The 18,485-nt window shown below is 38.6% G+C and overlaps 1 protein-coding gene across 1 annotated transcript; it reads right to left on the bottom strand.

The window, feature by feature from the left end:
• Window positions 1–1,011: 1,011 nt before the first annotated feature.
• On the bottom strand, window positions 1,012–17,087 carry LOC139211352 (serine incorporator 1). Its single transcript, XM_070841647.1, has 10 exons — window positions 16,931–17,087; window positions 11,709–11,870; window positions 10,894–11,087; window positions 10,101–10,180; window positions 9,859–9,996; window positions 9,202–9,371; window positions 7,317–7,407; window positions 6,711–6,912; window positions 2,649–2,876; window positions 1,012–2,069 (listed from the first exon to the last, which is right to left on the bottom strand). The coding sequence occupies exons 1-10, from the start codon at window positions 16,967–16,969 to the stop codon at window positions 1,934–1,936; spliced, it is 1,440 nt and encodes a 479-aa protein (XP_070697748.1). The 5' UTR covers window positions 16,970–17,087; the 3' UTR covers window positions 1,012–1,933.
• Window positions 17,088–18,485: the final 1,398 nt, after the last annotated feature.

The raw sequence follows: 18,485 nt of genomic DNA, 5'->3' as shown, positions 1-18,485 counted from the left end.
GTGTAATGTGAACCTGCAGAGAATTATCACCAACTCTGTAGTTCCCCTCAGCTCTCTGAGCACCACCTGCTCAGCACACCTTGGTGACATGTTAACCTACTTAAGAGCCAGATCATTTCTCAGGAGCTGGAGACCAAAACAGAGCCAAAAGAGGGAGGCAACATGACTCCAAATGAATGTTGCTGTGTCTGCTGCATATGTAAATATGCAGTTGGTTGCCAGCATGTGATAATATGAATATGTTGTGTTTTCAGCTTGTTTCACTTCAAAAATCAGTGAATAGACTCCTGCTTAAAAGACAGAAAAATACGTTTGGACTATTAACTGAAACATTAATGTTGTAATGTTTTACATTCTACACTATAAACTTGGAACTATTAAGTTTAAATTGTTCTGTAGTTTTGTCTGGATGGAAATTGTTGTGCATTTAAGTACATTTTACATCAATTCAAATCGCTCAGATGTAAAGTGTGTTTATCTTTTACAGCATTTGCACCCTTGCTGTAAGTCAGACTAGAGTTTCAATGTACAGACTGCCTTCTACAATCTAACAACATTTACAGGAAACTCACAAAAAGTATAAAACCAATTATCATTTAATAATTTTCAGAATACAGACATCTCATATAAGCAGTGCTCAAAAAGCTTAGAATTGGTCAGTGCAGTTCTTTTGTATTTCAAGTTTGTTTTGTGGCCTAATGTATTGTTCAAATCTTTCAATTTATCACTGCGCTTTGTACAATGTAAGTAAGAGGAAACAGCCAATGCATGTGCATATGTATGATGCATATGTTTTGATGACAATCAGCTATTGTTTGAAAGAGTTTGAATTTCTTTTGTGAAAACAAATATAAAAGCAAATCTAAATGACCATAGATAAGCCTGAACAGAAACTGCAGAAGCACTACTGAGAATTCAAAACACACTAACTACAGAAAATCCCTTTGGCTTATAAGGCATCTGGTCAATGTTTGTATCATATAATTAAACAATACAATGATTTATTATCATAAAAGGATCAAAATATCATTTATTTATCATAAAATGAAATGACCATTCAATTAATACTGACATTTAGGACAAAGCAAAAAAGTAGAATCATACAATCATATTAAAGCTATTCCATGCTATTTGGAGTCATACAATGATACAAATAAGCAAATAGTTGAATTGTATCTGCGTTCAATGCAGTTCTGTCACTGTAAGGATTATTTCACAACCTGAAACTGTCACATCTCAAAGACACGTTTACACTAAATATCTTGGTCCATAAATATTTGGCAGAAACTTTGAGTCATATTGCAGGAATGTGTCGTGTTTATCAGCAATAATTTACTATACTCACCTACTTCATATTACTCTAAATATATTCAACAATCTGAAACACTGGACAGACATATAAGGCATTAGAAGGCATAGCAGCAAACTATAAGAGCTTACTACGGTACACAAGTCACAAATCAATCCTCAATATTAATGCTGAACTTTGTAAAATATTCACATTTTGAAAGCAATGAAAACAAATGTTTCATTAAATCGTTGCTGTTAAAGCAGAAATGCACCTGTTGATGAATTTGATTTAATTTACAATTCACAAAAATGTACAGAAACAACTAATGGAATGCTTTTCTTCATGGTGTGTTTTTGTGCTTCAATAGCAAATGTGTGATTGTCCTTAAATGTCCAATTAATAAGCAGCTGCTGCTGACTGGTAAGAAATCACTTCATAGTATATACCTGCACCCGAAGCAGCTGTTTTGGCACCTCTGAACCTGATCCAAGATTTGACCGAATTAAAACGGAAATAATGAAACTACACTCCAGCTAAAAGTATAAAATGTGTGTCTATTTTCAAAGTAAGACATAGGCAATATGGTTGGAGTTGATGTAAAAAAAAAAGAGGTTTGTGGAGGGCAGAGTGCGGTCAAACTGATCAGCTGAAGTCTCGGTTGGTGAGGATCATGGGAGCCATCAGGGTCCAGACGTACAGGACCAAACACACCCAGCTGGAGGTGATCTTCACCCACACTACTGGCCACTTGCTGACTATGGTATAGTCTGCATCCGGGCTGTCAGGAACACAAGACAACAAAAGGTCTTACAGTTGTCAATATTTATCTCCTCATAATGTTTAACAGGTAGAAAAGACATCGTTAATCTACGAGAAAATGTGGTGGCAGAAAAGTAGATGAATCTCACTAGGGGGCCTTAAATCTAAGTGGGGTCTTATTAACCCTAGAACACTAACGTCAGGTGATTTTCACCCACTCGATTGTGGTCACGTGATTTTCATTGTGTGCCATTTTAGAGCCTTTTTGTTGGGTCCCCGTTTTATGAGACGTTGTACAGGAGAAAATAAAAGAAGAGTACTTCAATTTGCCATGTAATCAGAATCAGAATCAGAATCAGATGTATTGTTGTACTTTAGTATATTTTGATGTTACTAACTGTTAGGTTAGTGTTCTAGGGTTAAGATCTGGGGATGCAGTAACAAAGATCAGGGATGTGCATTTAGACAGTCAAATAGGCTGTAAACAACCTCCTTTGTAGCCACATGAACCAAATGAACCCTAAATGTTGCTTGTACTGCAATGCCTCACTGCACAGACAAACTCTAATAATAATAGTGTTGGGAGGAGGGCACCAACCTGTACCAGTTGGTGAGTGTCATCATAATGTAGAGCGAGGCCAGGAAGAGCATGAAGTGGAAGAAGGAGTAGCTGTACTGGACCATGTCCTGCTCATTGTCCTCTACCCGCCTGGGGCCTGTCGACTCCTCAGAGAGGTCGGGACTGCTGCCGCCCTCAGCCAGGATGGCCGAATCTTTGGAGGCCATGGTCAGTTTGTTCACCTGGCTGGTGTTGGACGAACGAATGCTGAGGACGAAACAGACATAAATGGATATGTGTGTTTAGAAATACCACAAATGACCTTGAAGTGCACACCACAACAACATATGAGATAACAAACTGACAAAACAGAAAGGGCAGAAACATTTCTCATACTGATGGTAGTTAGTTACTAAAACCTTTCTAATGAACTGAGGGCTGTACTACAAAGCAAGTTCAGCAGCGCCAGGCTTTCTTTGTATGAGCTAGCTCAGCAAAACCAGAACTTGCAACCAGAGATGACTGTTATAAGAATTTGCGGTCAAGGACATGCTCTGCAACAGTGTGTATCCTCATGTTATAAGAATATCCATTTTGGGACAAGAGGACCTGAACAACCTCGATGTCTGACGGCAGTAGATGATCACGCAGCCAACTTCCTGTCTGGGAACAGAATGATCACACCCACGACCGAGATGATAAATACACGCTCACTCGTTGAGCCTTTTACTCTGTAACCTCCATGATGTTGTTGCACTGTTAAACGCTCCTCTTGCAAAATTAAAACACTTTGTTAAAACTCGCAAGCTGGCTCCAATCTCCTCAATCTAAAGTCTAATAAGAAAGGTCTTTTGACAATGACAGTTTCTCTTACTCTTAAGTTTGCTGTAAATTTCCATGGTGATTTAGCCAGATTAAAAGAGAGCCACCTTTGTGACACAGTGGAGCTTTTGATCATATCACATGATCTTCCACAGCAGATGGACTTTGCCTGGTTGACATGGAGCGGCACATCTTGTTTAAAGGTAAGTTTTTTCTTGGAGGTCTTCTCGTCCACATTGTTGGCTTAAAGGTTGAGTTTCTCTCTTGACCTAAGAAATAACAGCTGACAGATGAAGATCATGTGATGTGATTGAAAGCTCCTGAACAGAAACATTGCAAACAAACACTGAAACTGTTGTACTTCTTTGGTTATGAAATAGAGAAGATTAGAAATGCATTAAATTATCCTTGGTAATAAACAACATGTTTGTAACATACTTTTCTTTATTTATCACAGTGAGCAGGGCTTATATGTCATAAATGCCAGGCGTGAACGGAGCTACTGTTTCCATAGAGAGTACATACTTATCAAATTACCTTGCTTTATAAAAAAAAAAAAGTCAGTTCCCCCTGAACTGCTATCCACCAAATCATGCTACGACTTCACATCCTTTTTTACAGAGAAAATAATAAAGATCAGACAGAAAATCTGTAACTCCTGTCTGGGCAAAACCTGTATGTCGCCTCCACGTAAAACCACTTCTGTTAAATTGACACTTTTGTGCAGCCTTGACAGACATTGTGTGTAACCTTAAATCCTCTACCTGCTGCCTTGATAACTTGTCTACAACCTTTTTTAGAGATTTCTTTACAGAGGTTTTTAACTGCTTAGCACCACATATATTCCAAATTGTTAACAGTTCTCTTCAGTCAGGCTTTTTTCCTAGGGCCCTGGAGATAGCAGTTATTAAACCTCTCTTGAAAAAGCCTAATCTAGATTCCTCAGTGATAAATAACTACTGACCAATATCAAACTTGACTTTTCTGGGAAAGGTCATTGAAAGGGTTGTTTTCCTGCAGCTTCCCGGTGCAAAATGATTCCCTCAGTCTCTTTCAGCCTGGTTTTAGACCACACCACAGCACTGACGCTGCACTTTCACTCACCCCATCTGAGTAGCAGCGCATCGAAAATCTCAGTTCTAATCTTATTGGATCTCAGTGCTGCTTTTAATACTGTTGACCATGAAATACTGTTGGACAGATTAGGAAAGTGGGTGGGGCTGTCTGGCACAGTGTTAAACCTGTCCAAATCTTACTTACAGGATAGGGACTACTTTGTGTAAGTTGGTAATTCTAAATCTGAGCGAACAAAGACAACATGTGGGGTTCCTCAAGTGTCCATTCTCGGACCTCTTCTTTTTAATGTTTATATGCTTCCCCTTGCTCAGATCATTGAATCTTACAACATCTCGTATCATGCAGATGACACATAACAGTGTTACCACAAGACTACAGTCCCTTACATTTCCTAAACAAATGCATCAAACACATCAGTGGATGTGCCAGAATTTATTACAACTAAACACAGATAAAACTGAAATAATTGTTTTTGGCCGCAAACACGAAAGATTAAAAGTCAGCGCTCATCTTGAATCCATGAAATTAAAGCCCAATAATCAAGCCAGAAATCTTGGTGTTATAATGGACTCAGACCTAAATTTCAATCCCCACATAAAAACAATAATCAAATCAGCCTACTACCGCCTTAAAAATACAGCCAGAATTAAAAGATGCTTGTCTAAACAGGATACAGAAAAACTTATTTGCGCATTTATCTTTAGCAGGTTGAACTATTGCAATAGTGTCTTCATGGGTCTTAATAAAAAAAGCAATTAGAAAACTGCAGCTTGCAGCTCACTAACACCAAGAAGGTAGAGCACATCACACCGATTCTTAAATCCCTCCACTGGCTTCCAGAGTGTCAAAGGAAAGAATTTACAATCCTATTACTTGCCTACCAAACAATAAATAGTCTTGGACCCAAATACATAACTGACTTACTTATAAGGTATGAGGCGTCCAGACCCCTCAGGTCATCTGGTGCAGGTCTACTCAGTGTTCCCAAAATCAGAACCAAGCAAGGTGAAGCAGCTTTTAGTTTCTACGCTCCCCACCTAAGGAACAACTAAGGTCTGCTAAAACTGTCAGCGCATTTAAATTAGGCCTTAAAACATTACTGTTTACTGTGGCTTTCCAATAATAGAGCTACATAACTTGATTTGTAACTATTTATACACATGCTTTTATTGTCTTTTAACGCGTCTTACACTTTAACTACTTATTTTTTCGTGCTTTTATTATCTTTTACATGCAATTTAATGTTTCTGTGTCTTGTTGTTATTGTGTTTTATGTCCCTGTTAAGCACTTTGAAGTGCCTTGTGTCCGAAATGTGCTATACAAATAACTTTGCCTTGCCTTGCCTTGTTCATATAAACTATAAACATATATGTATATATATAAACAGATTATGAAGATGACAAGAGAATTAAATCTTACCCAAGTCTACCAACAAGTCAGGACAGAACAGGGATGAGGGTTGTAACTGGCTGCAAATTCGAACAGGTCACAATTTCCCAAAACACAGGTCTTCCGGAGCTGCTTGCTGGTTCCTCGTAATGATTAGGTTGCACTGAATTACATTATGATGTGTTCAAGATCTACTTGATAAAAATGACCACTGGACGAAGGTAAATCGTAACGCTATCATGATGAGTCAGATGCAGTTTTGGTAAATGTTTTTGCTGTTTTCACTGCAACATAAAACAGATAGTAGGGATGGAATTATGACCCATTTTCACTGGTTCTAAGTGACTTCTAATACATAAATGCCAAGAATTTTTATAATTGAAGCAAATTGTTAAATATAAATAGTTGATTTCCTAATCATTTCCAATTTCAATTGTGTGTTTTTATGCAAATAACCGCTATAAACGGGTAAGAAAGTAGAAGGACATTTAGAATTTTAGAGGGTTTACACTGACTTTGGTATGGTTTCAATTATTTTTCAGGATGGTATTGAAAACAATAAATCTTTTATCTTATCTCACAAAAAATCTGCCTTTAAACTAGAAAGAAACAATGATTTGATTTATTATGATAATTACTGATATTGACTGATATGAACATTTTCATCATGATGACATTTTTAGCTACCAACACTCCCCAACATTATTTTCATGTGAACACTTCATGTGACCCCAAAAGACTGACCATGGGATGGTTTGCAAGTCGTGGTCACATATCAAGTGTCACATCTCACACAGGGGCGGTACTCCTACCTTGAGTAGAGGATGCACAGAACAAATATAGCAAGCCCCACGATGCTCTGGGCATCCCACCACTGCAGATATGGGGATGTCAGGACAGGTTCTTCTGTGCCAATAATCACCACAGCTGTCTGGTTCTCTATCTCCAGTGGGGCCATTGTGGGGACTGCGATCTGCTGGAAGATACCCAGTAGGGTGGGATTACATGTTCGGTCTGAGGGGAAGAGAGGAAACAAGCACAATGTTTAAATCTACAGCTCAGCATGTAAAGTAATTTAAAAATGGTGACAGAGATCGAGTCCTGACTTTCACGTGCTTACAACATACTGTTTGTGCAAGGGTAGGTCATAAGATCCATTAAAGTAGCTTGAAAATTATAATTAACCCACTTCAAATCAATAGTAATGCTTCGTGTGTGGATACATTTGCACATTCTATGGAGAGATCAATTAACTACAGCATGTATCACACAATATTTTGAACAGAACAAGAAAAGCATAACTAACGAAAGCAATACCTCTTAGTTATATGACATGAATCACACATAAAACCAATATATCGTATTGATTCTCGTTTGAGGCTACAGCAAAATCTCCAGTAACCAGCAAACATTCTCACCGGGCTCATTGTTCATGGCAGACCAGGTCAGAAACATGGTATACAGGGTGATGATGGAGGACTGTAGAAGACCTGAACGTGGCTGAGACTCCTGAGGACACACACAGATAAAGTAGTCAGAAATCTATAAATGCATCATATGAAATACTGCATGATAACTCAGCAAATTCCATTCACTGATGAAGACTGTACGATGTGTCTGTATGTATGAAAAAGCCAGTGGGAAGACCTTGAGTTAAGAATATCCTGTCAAAATTGGAAAGATTGGAAAGATTGTTAGAAGTCCAAAAGGACATTTTCAAAGTCAAGTCAATTTTATTTATATATCAATCAATATACTGTGTCTATTTATATAAGTCACAGATTTGCCTGAAAGGAATTTTCAGTCTGTACACATGAATGCAAACAGGTAAGGGGTAATTTTGTCAAGTGTCATAATTACATGATTCAATTTTGCCAACGCTGAATAGAAAACTGAAAGATTTGTTTAACTTAATTATTTGTGTCAGTGTGTCAGTAGGTTAAATAGGCCATAGAAATTGCACAAAAGACCATGTCATCCCTACAGGCAATACAAAAAGTATGAAAATCACCTAATAATAGTTCTGGGAGATAGTAATCAATGTTGTGGCAGAGCAACCAAAAAAAGTTTGATAATGTTGACATTAATATTTACATTACAATATACTGTGTGTTATTTGTACTGTAAGTCGACTCTGCTGTAAGTCTACTGCCCTCAGTTGTTTACCCACCAGTAATTCAAGGGCCTGCTTCCTTTGCTTTGTTGCATTCCTTACAGACTTGCACGCTTTTCTCGCTCCAATGCAACTTTCTTGCTCTCCTCAGCGCCTTTTGATTTCATTTTTTAGAAGTAAATATCAAAGGGAAACACAAAGCCATAGTTAACCGTTCCTGCTTCAGCTTCCTGACTGTGGTCAGACCACAGTGGGGACTTTGTTTTCCCTCCACAGCAAGGTGATGCTCACCTCAAAGGCTGACTTCCCTTGCTGTACCCAGCAGCTAGGAAGCTAGACATGGGACCTTCTTGGGTCTTAAGGAACTGCAGCATTTATTCAGAGACAAACTTAAACCTTCACGGTACATTTACCTTATTACTACTACACCACAACACCGTCACTTTCTTCTCTGCTCCACCAGCTACACCTGTGTGCTCTGAGCCACCGTCACTCTCTCCCTTGCTCCACCACACACTCGCTATGCTCACACTATACACTGAGCTAGGAGCCACGCTGCTCACGTGCTCACACCATGTCTCCACCAATACATTTTTAAGCTGCATTTCTAATGTTGGACTACAAATCGCTTCATTGTGTAATCTAATGATTGTGCATGATCATTGTAAGCTCCAATATTCAATATTCATTTATGTAATAATGACAATAATCATTGTGACAGGACTAGATCCCACCCAATTTAACCCAATTTAAAAAAAAATCATCAGATCTATAGGAATCAGGAAGTGAGGTGAGGGGTTTGCAGCTCTGTGTCCAACAAATCACACCCACATCATTACTGGGGATTCAGTGCTGCGTTAGAACAGTACAGGGAGTTGAACAGAATGTGGCTTTAAGGTTGGTTATCATTACAATTGTATGAAATTTCTCAAAAAGTTTCTGATGCATATAATAAATAAACAGTATGAGAGCTACACTACAGTTTGTTTCATCTGGTCATTTTTGCCAGAATAAGTTCTGTATTAATACTATTATACTGTAATGGGTTCCCTCTATGAGCTCTAAACAATAGAAGACTTTACAGGTGTTCATGACACTGTTTCCACTGCCTGTATATAAAAAGCATGTCACATGTTTGACATGACAGCTTATACCTGACTGAATGTTTGACACTACTTTGTGTCCAGTACCTGGACTTTCGGCAGCACCGAGACAATGGAGACCAAGATGCAGAGCAACATGTTGAAGCTGATGAAGAACTTGTTGATGAAGCATCCATCAGGCTTGGTGTAGAAGCAGAAGAACAGCACGGCAGCAATGAATGACAGGATGTAGTTGAGGAGTGTGACCACCACCAAAGCTGAAAACAGAAGGTAGGAAAAGTAACCGTCTAATTCAAAAGTGGCCTAAAACATTCAGAAACTAGAATTACCATATATATATATATATATATATATATATATATATGCCTCTCTTGAGTTATGGCGTTGAATAATGGCCAGAAATGAAAGCTGACCTTTGACCTTTTGGACTAAAGATTTCATCACTTCATCATTTCATTCTTTGAGGCATTTTTGTGAAATGCTGACATAATTGGCTTGAGTTATGACAGCAAATGTGCTTTGTAAGGTTACAATGACCTTGACCTTTGACCACCAAAATCTAATGAGTTCATGCTTGAGTCCAAGTGGATGATGCAATACTTGAAGAAAGTGCACGTCCATTTTTAGTCTACATGTTGTCATTTGTACATGTATTTCATTTTGGGATATGAAAGTGTGAATACAGGACATACTCAAAACACAGTTTGAGCTGTATGTCGTTATGCTACAGCTTGAGTCACTGACCTGCATACCAGCCCTTGGAGTTTCCAGTCTCCATCTTGTCCAACCAGGACTCGTTCCAGGAGTGGGCAAAGTCCACCAGCAGCACCAGTTGGATTAAGATGAAAAAGAAAGCACCACCGGAGCCCATGACAAACCACGCTGCAACAACAGACACACCCAGGCATCCAATCACTCATCTATCACATATTATCATAAATCTGTGTATATCGGGTGTCAGAGTTTAGAAAATATGAAGTTCTTACTGTAGGTAAAAGGCCCATCTGGAATGTAAAAGGCACCGACTGTAATGGCCACCAAGACAGCAAGCTTAAAGAACCAAAATCTGAAAACCAATTGTTAATGGCTGATTATACAATAGAATGAGCACAGGGCCATTTGATTGGTTTATTCTTTGACAAACAACTCAAGCAGCTCACTCAGAGATCAGCAGAGGAAGAATGTGGTTATTGTGTGCTGGACTATTTATTTAGCACTACATAAGTCATACAAGGACTCCCAATAAAGGACAATTTCTGAGCATGAACACTGTAAGTTGACAATATTTTGTATTATTATTATCATCATTATTATTATTCACTCCATTAAGAGGAGTGAATACACATGAAGCAAAAAAAAAAAGAAGACAAAAACCTGACTCACGAGGATCATTTATTTATGATACACTTGTGGAACTACGAAACACTCGAGCAAGTGGGAAACATAGACTTTACGAACGATTAATCAAAAGTATAATCAATAGATTGGTAGTGTGCTGTACATCAGTAATGAAAATAAATGTTGTAGCAGTAGTAAAGAATCTTAAGACTTAAAAGGTGAGTGCAGGACAATGGCTGTCTGCTTAATGACATGCCGTACAACTTAAACCAAGTCAGACCTAGTGTACAAGAGGACAGAGAAAGCCAAAGTTCCTTTTGTTTCAAGCAGGCTAAAGCTCCACAGTTTTAAGAAGGTTGGAGAGACACATCGAAGCCCACCATATACTGCAGTGTGTTAGTCAAAAAGTGTATGTGTTGCTGGTGTTATTGCAGTGCTTACCCATTGTGGATGGCAGCACGAGGGTCTCTGCTGTTCTTGATGTTAATCATAAGAATGGAAAACCCCAGGAACCACATGCTCATGCCGAAGCAGACACGATACACTGCCTTGTAGCCCACAAACATTTCACAGTTGACATTAGCCTGTAGGTCGGGGATAGAAGAGCCTGCTCCGTCTTCACAGAAGCCTGGGATCTACAGCAGATTACGACAGAACACATTTTAATGAAGCATCTATAAATAACCCAATATTCAAAAGAATGACAATATGAACCTCTAACTGACTTGATTTAAGTCAAGTCTCTAAAGTAACATGGAAACACATTTAACCAAAAGTAACAACCATGCAGCCAGTCTGCGTGTGCTTATGTCTTTTGTGTGATTATGTGTGAATATAATTAACTGTGTGGGCCAGATCTAACTCTGATTGAAAAATGACTCAACTGCAAGGGAATGTGCAGTTGGCTGCACACACACAGACCAGAACAAAACTAAATGTAAATAATATCAGAAAAAAGCTTTGGCTTCATTAGGAAAGATGAGCAATTTTGTTCCATCGCCTGAGATACAACCACATCATGCAACATGGTGAATGCATGGCAAAAACAATGAAAGATACAGAGAAAATCTGTACCACACTAGATGAGGATGTGGCAGGTTTCTCATGTAACCACATAAGCTAAACATCCAACAAATGCATCCATAACACGTTTGATTATTTTCCTTTGTGTGTTTGACAAAGAAATAAAGTATGACTGCGAATAGGAATGTCCTCTCTGTGTATATGTTTCCCGCACCTCCACGGTCCATTCATACCCTTTTTAGCTGCTGATCTACACCCGGCGACAGCATGATACAAGCGACGATGGTCCCCAGCAACAAGATGAAGGCGTAGACAATTCTGGTCACAGTGGAGTTCCTGCTGCTGGGACAGCAGCTGCACATCAGACAGGTTGCACTGCTGCACAGGCATGGCACCTGGGAACAAACAACATCACACATTTCAGCATCCACCTGTAAACATCAACAAAGCAATGACAAATTTAAAGAAAAAGCAACAACACCAAAAAAGACCACAACAACTGTGTACAGAATGTCTGACGACTGATTCAAGTTGTCATCTGTTTGCACATAGGAACTGCATTCATCTCTTACTCTTCAAATGTCAATTTGATAAACTTTATCAGCTTGTGCTTGTGTGTAATTCACACAATTTCTACTGCCCATACCCAATATACTCCAACTGCTTTTAGTGCTCCCACTTCAGCCAACACCTCAAGTGACAACGTCTCATACCTTTTACATGTGAACTGGTGCTAATTTCTTTCACTTCAACTGACACCTCAAGCTCAGTTCATTACCTACACTTGACATTTCAACTCTTTTCAGCATTTACAGTTCAACGTATACTTATTACTTGCACTTCTGCATGTTATCATCCTGAGAATGAATGTGAGAAGTGAAATATATCAGAGCGTAAAAAAACATTCCTATGTCATTCTGTTCATTAGCAGGTGACTGAGACTAATTCCTTTATCTCACCTCTAAACGGTAGAGTTCATCATCTGAAAGTCATCTGCTGAGGCTATATCACCTGACTATCACTTAGTTCTGGTCTGTGTCTGAGCTTAAGACTTGAATGAATGTGCTGTTTAGCCATTCTCCCATTCAGCACTTGAACTAATCTACCAACTGTACATGGTTAGTTTGCAGACCTTGATCACTTGATACAAGAGAGACTTTTTTCAGAGGTAGGTGAGATGGTTTCCAGCAGGACCCAGAAAGAAGAATGTCTTATTGGAAAAAGAACAGTTCAGACGGATCTTGCATGTTAACTGTAGTCATGGTAACCGTATGAAACGATGATCAGACTGGGGATGGGTAGGAGGACTGGTATCACATTGTTAATGGACAAGATGTTCTGCCAGTTTCTTTTTTACTGCCATTAAATACTGAAAGTCTGCTTGTACAGTCTTTAATTGACAGAAATATGCTGTGTATCATCTAAGCTATCATAGGTTTTTAACAGAGCTCCATGTCCAATCATTTGTCCTCCAGTCATAGTGACCACGATCAGCAAACAAAGGATGCAATACTTAAAAAGAACAATAAAGAAGAAAGGAGACCATTATTTCAGTGTATGTTATGGTATGTACACTCTGTACACACTATCATAAAGTGTGTTTGGGCCTGAAATTTTGTAGGGGAATAAATTGTGATTTAAACGTTTAAACGCCATATGTTCATGTGAAAATAACCTTGTTTTGTCTTGCTATTAAAAGACAGACACTGTGGGAGCTTAGTGACTTGGCTTTAGAAACTAGACTGACTTACAGACTAGACTCTTCCTGCCGATTATAGTTAAGTTTTTCGTTGTGTCAATGTGACAACTATATTTCTCAATGAAACTGGGATGTATTCCAAGTTGCTATGTGTAGAATTTTCACAGTAATAGCCTCTTTTAGTATAAAACATTTTGAGCTGTTGTCTCACTGTCCACAACATCCTGCACAGGCCTCCAAGGTTTTCAGGAAGTTGTCTACTTAAAGTAAGAGGGAAACTGGTGCCATGGCAACATCCGGCAAAAATATCTGAACAATCAGCCACATCCATGAAACCAGTGAGGGTTGCTAGGTTTGAGTCCTCAACCGGAGTACACCTCTGAGCTGAGTTTTTCTTTTGGAACATCAAAAAAAAAAAAACACACAAAAAAGTGCAGATATATATGCACTGGAGCAATCGTTCAATGTTCAAATTTCTCTCATCACCACTATTAAAACAAGTTGACATAAAGATATAATGTGGCGTAATTCTGTAACTTCATGCTTTATTCAGAAAGTACATTTGGTGGATAATTGTTAGAGGTTAGGCTGTTGGAAGAATACAGTTTTACTGATTGATTATCCAATATTATTATTCAAATTCTAAACAAATCAAGACCAAAGCCCCTGTCTGTGGCTCTGAGCCCCAAATTCATTGGTTCCTACTAAAGATGTAAATCTTAAAAAGAAAAACACCGCAAAAATATCTATTTCTATTTTTTTAAAAAGGCTCAGCAATTCCATTAAGCAGCTGGTCACTGGTCAACTTTACTCAAAGTCAAACACTGCATTTGTTGGGAACTATTTTGCGCTGCAGATTAATCCACACTTGGTGCTCTAGTGAGTATTTGGGGCAGCAGGACAGTGTGTGTAGCACTGAGTCACAATAAACTATGTGTGTGTGTGTTCATGGCAAGGTAAGTTTATTTATATAGCACCTTGCAACAGCAGGGCAATTCTAAGTGCTTCGATAAGACACACTGTACACAAGACCATATAAGAAGACAAATGCATCGACAATAAGCTACGAAATAATAAACCAGTTGACACGAGATAATAAAAGCTAAAGTGAAACTATCAGTTGTGAATGTTCTTTAATCATTTCATTCAGCTATAGAGCTCTATGGCGCTAAAGCTTGCAGGCAGAAACATTAGCTGGAGTCGTTAGTTAGTTATGAGTTGAAAATAATTTGTCATATAAAACATCATAAAGTAAGCAGCCAGCACAGAACTATGACTAAAACACTACACAACAATGTAAACTGTGAAAGGGTTGTTTTCACCAGTAATGTTTGTGAGCATAACAGGAGTCAAATGTAGGCTATTGGTCGGATGGTTTCACTTGTGACCAGATGAGACACACAAAGTGCAGATTTTTTATTCACATCATCAAACTGTTCACAGCTTACTACTAACATACTCTATGTACGTGATTTGACTTTAAGTTTAAACAAAGTATTTCCACCCCAGTCATTGCGTTATATTCCAAATACTGATCCACAATAGTACCATAAGCATTGTGTTTGATTAGAGTTTTTTTTTTTAAAAGAAGAGAATGATCCATTTATCCACCCACTGGGCCTCCGATCGAGCAGCTGCGCTACAGAAGAGTTTACCTATAACTGGGTATAACAGGGAACCTTGCAGTCAAGGAACGTGTATAGTTGCGTAGCAGACAGAGAAGACGATACACTGTAGATAGTACAAAGACAAGGTTAAAGAGTGGTGAGAAACAGTTCTTCCATATTTTCCCATCACACTACCCATTATTTCACTCCTCGTGCCCTGAATAAGATATATCAGGCTTTAGATACACAGGCAGTGATTGTTAGTAGGATCATTTTGTTCACATTTCAATTCTATTGGCCAATTTTCGGTACGTTTTTACTCGGATTAAAAACTGGCACAGCTCGCTGTGAGTGCATTTATTTACAATAAATCACTACGTAGACTACTCTCTCCCACACCAAAAACTAAGTGGGGTCAAGAGATAAGGAAGCCCGGAATACTGTCAACAAGTTAATACCCCTACCAGCCAGACAAGGTCGGCTTAGTACACCCACAGACTGGGCGATGGTAATTTGTGTCAGATAGCACATAGAGCCACATGACCAAGCAGGCCTCACTCTGTCCCGACCTGAACCAAAGTAAACCCTGGAAATGTGTTTATTAGTGTAAAATTGACAGGAGCATGGTCATTATTTTGTCTGAGCATGGCAGGAGCTCTAACAGCCCTCTATTGAAAAGGCCTGACAGGAGAAATTTTTACAAACTATTCATCATTTATTTTTCATTTACTCATCAAGTAAATACTATTTCCGCATCGCAGCTTTATAAATGCGACTGTGTGTCTTTTTCTATTTCAAAATCCCCATAAATGTATTACCTGGCACATTTTACATATACATTTTTATATAGTAGTAGTAGTGGTAGTAGTATTATTGGTATTATATAGTACAGCGCCTTACTATGATTGTGCATGTTGTTATATATTTTTATTAGTAGTATTATTAGTAGTGGTATTATTGTTATTATTATTATAAGACTCTGGACTCACCTGGTGCAGTAATTTACCTCTGTGTAATAATTTGTAATAATAATTTTTAATACATCTTTTTTTAAAATTCATACTTTTATATATTTATATTTTACTTTGTGTTTGAAGTGTACTCTTATTCTTATTCTTTTGGAGCTGTGTGTAACAAAAAGCAATTTCCCCCTGGGGATTATTAAAGGAATTCTGATTCTGATTCTGATTCTGATTTGATTATTGGAAAACTTGAGATGTATGTTTGTCCCGTCTCATTTTTGACATTTAGTATACACTGTGAAGTTGTTACATTTCTAGATGGATAGACACAATAATAGAATAGTAAAGCATTTGTGCTGCCTGACACCCAAAGCCTTTCATCCATACACAAGATGTTCCTGTAGTATTTGTCCTAATCCTGTCCTTCTCTCTGACTAAGATCCTCTCCACACTTCTACTAACATGCTCCTCTCTTCCTCTCTGGCCTTGCATATAAAGGCGTGTTGTTATCATCACCTGCGTCCATACGTTGACAGTATGTATGAATACGGCCCTTGTTGTGGTCGTACAACAAGGCAACAAAGCAGAGTTAATCCAATTAATCACGTGTAAGCAGATGACCAAGCCTGTTATGATTAACCCTGTGCTTTCCTGAGGTCTTCAGGTTTTGTGTGCTGATCCTCATGTTGGAAACATTTGAGAACAGACGCAAACATCTAGCAGGTTACGTACAGTCTAGCAGAGTACCACCATGAGGAACTCTTCGGCTGGCTTGAGGGGAATATAAACGCATTTTAATGACGTTAATATATTATGACGTGTTGATACCAATCTGAATCGTGCAAGTGCAGAATTAACCAATGAACCGAAGCAATCCCTGTAAAAACGTAAGCAATTTTCTCTCTCTGCCCAAATGTGAGGAAAAAAGAAAAGCATTATTAGGATGAATGATATTTGAATTGAGTTCGCTCTTTGGTTCTTCCGCTAAAAATACAAGCTGCCGGGCGGATGAGAACAGAATGAAACGACTTAAAACACCAGATATTTGAGTGGACTTTGGTGTTGCGGACATTAACCTGTTGCTTATTCCTCTCCATGACGTCACCGTGTCTTACATTTCCCATCCGTATAAAACTGCTTGGTTGTCAACAACACAGTTCAAACATGTGCGCAATATGAAAACTTACCCAGCTTCCTAAGGTAAAGGCCCCCAGAACAGCTCCCATGGCTGTCCAGTGTCAGTACAGGAGCGTACAGTCCGTAAATCCGTGTTCCTCTTCCCGCTATTTCTCCTCTGCCGCTCCAGGATGGAACTCAAACACAGAGCAGGTAAATAAACGGTGAGGCGGCAGGACAGGACCAAACGCGGACGGGTACCGCAGCCCAGAGGGAGTCCTGAACACTATTATGTACTAAACTGTAGCAGCTGAGGTCCACTCATGATTTTTTTTCCGCTCAGTGCGTCTGACAGCGCGTCATGCTGGGTTACGTCATCACGACGCCAGCCTGTTGACAACAGCAGACTGACCGGATCTGATCTCTAATCAGTTTATGCGCTTGTCATCTGTGAACTCTTTAAACTTTAGCATTTATAGCATTTAACATTAGACTAACTATTTAGTCTGTATGATGTCCGGTGTATGATAGTGCACATGCATCATACATTCGTAGAGCTTTAGGTTACGTCTATAAATGTTTTGCCCAAAAGTCTAAAAAAAAAAACTTCTTTTGCAATAAAATCAAACTGAAAAAAGCAAAACATCCCCACATTTGACAAGTTTTACTTCAGTTGATGATTTTCTGTCTTTTACTTAGTCGGTGTTATCAATTTATTGTTTCAGCTTTCTAGTTTATGCAGGATACAATGTAAATGTTATTAATACATATCTTATGGATTGTTTTCATATCCTTCATAACTCAAACTATCAAATGAACAAAAACTGACAGTACAAGAATAACTGTTGCATTTAAAGTAGCGCATGCAGATACTGCAGATGTATGTGTCTGCACAAGATTCATTATGCATGTGGGAATTTCTGGCAAGAATTTATTCGCTTGCAACGTTTTTATGCAAAATCATCAGGCCTAAAATTCATGTAAAACCATTCCAGCTGTCATCTACCATGTTCTTCTCGTTTTTCTGTTATCGTTAAACCTTCTTCAGTTAACTTAATTTGAATCTTTATGTACTTATTTTGTTCTGTTTTTTTATTATTGTTGGTTTGGTGATATGACTGCAACTATGTGAGTGACATTGTGGCAAATTGTGTGGTCTGACTGTACTGAGAAAAATAAAAGTGTCAGAACTGTAGAAAGTTTTCAAAAAGAAATACTTTTTTATTCTTGCTTTAAATTTGGCTCAGTTGGGAAATAGTTGGGACGCACTGAGAAAATAAAGCAAAATGCTCCTGGAGTGGTGGGAGAGTGGTGGGAGAGTGGTGGGAGAATGAGTGTGATGGGAAACATTCATCTCGTTAAAACCCCACTGATAGCATGATGTACATGTCATGTGGCCTCTTGGTGTTAGTGAACTCCAACTGGAGATCACAATTCAACAAACACAAGCTAGAGGTCAGATCGGTACAAGCTACTGAGCCATGTCCATCCCAAGTATCTCAGACATGCACACTTGCTGTTACTGGATTCCTCCTCCTGTGAAGACCAGAAGGTGATCCATTTTAGCTCTGACACCTGTTGAGTGAGAGATCACGGTAATGCTAATGCTAATGCTAATGCTTATGC

Source organism: Pempheris klunzingeri, chromosome 2 (genome assembly GCF_042242105.1).
Source record: "Pempheris klunzingeri isolate RE-2024b chromosome 2, fPemKlu1.hap1, whole genome shotgun sequence".
Taxonomy (NCBI): Eukaryota; Metazoa; Chordata; class Actinopteri; order Acropomatiformes; family Pempheridae; genus Pempheris; species Pempheris klunzingeri.
The sequence above is the reverse complement of the archived record's forward strand: the minus strand, read 5'-3'. Positions and strand labels throughout refer to the sequence as shown.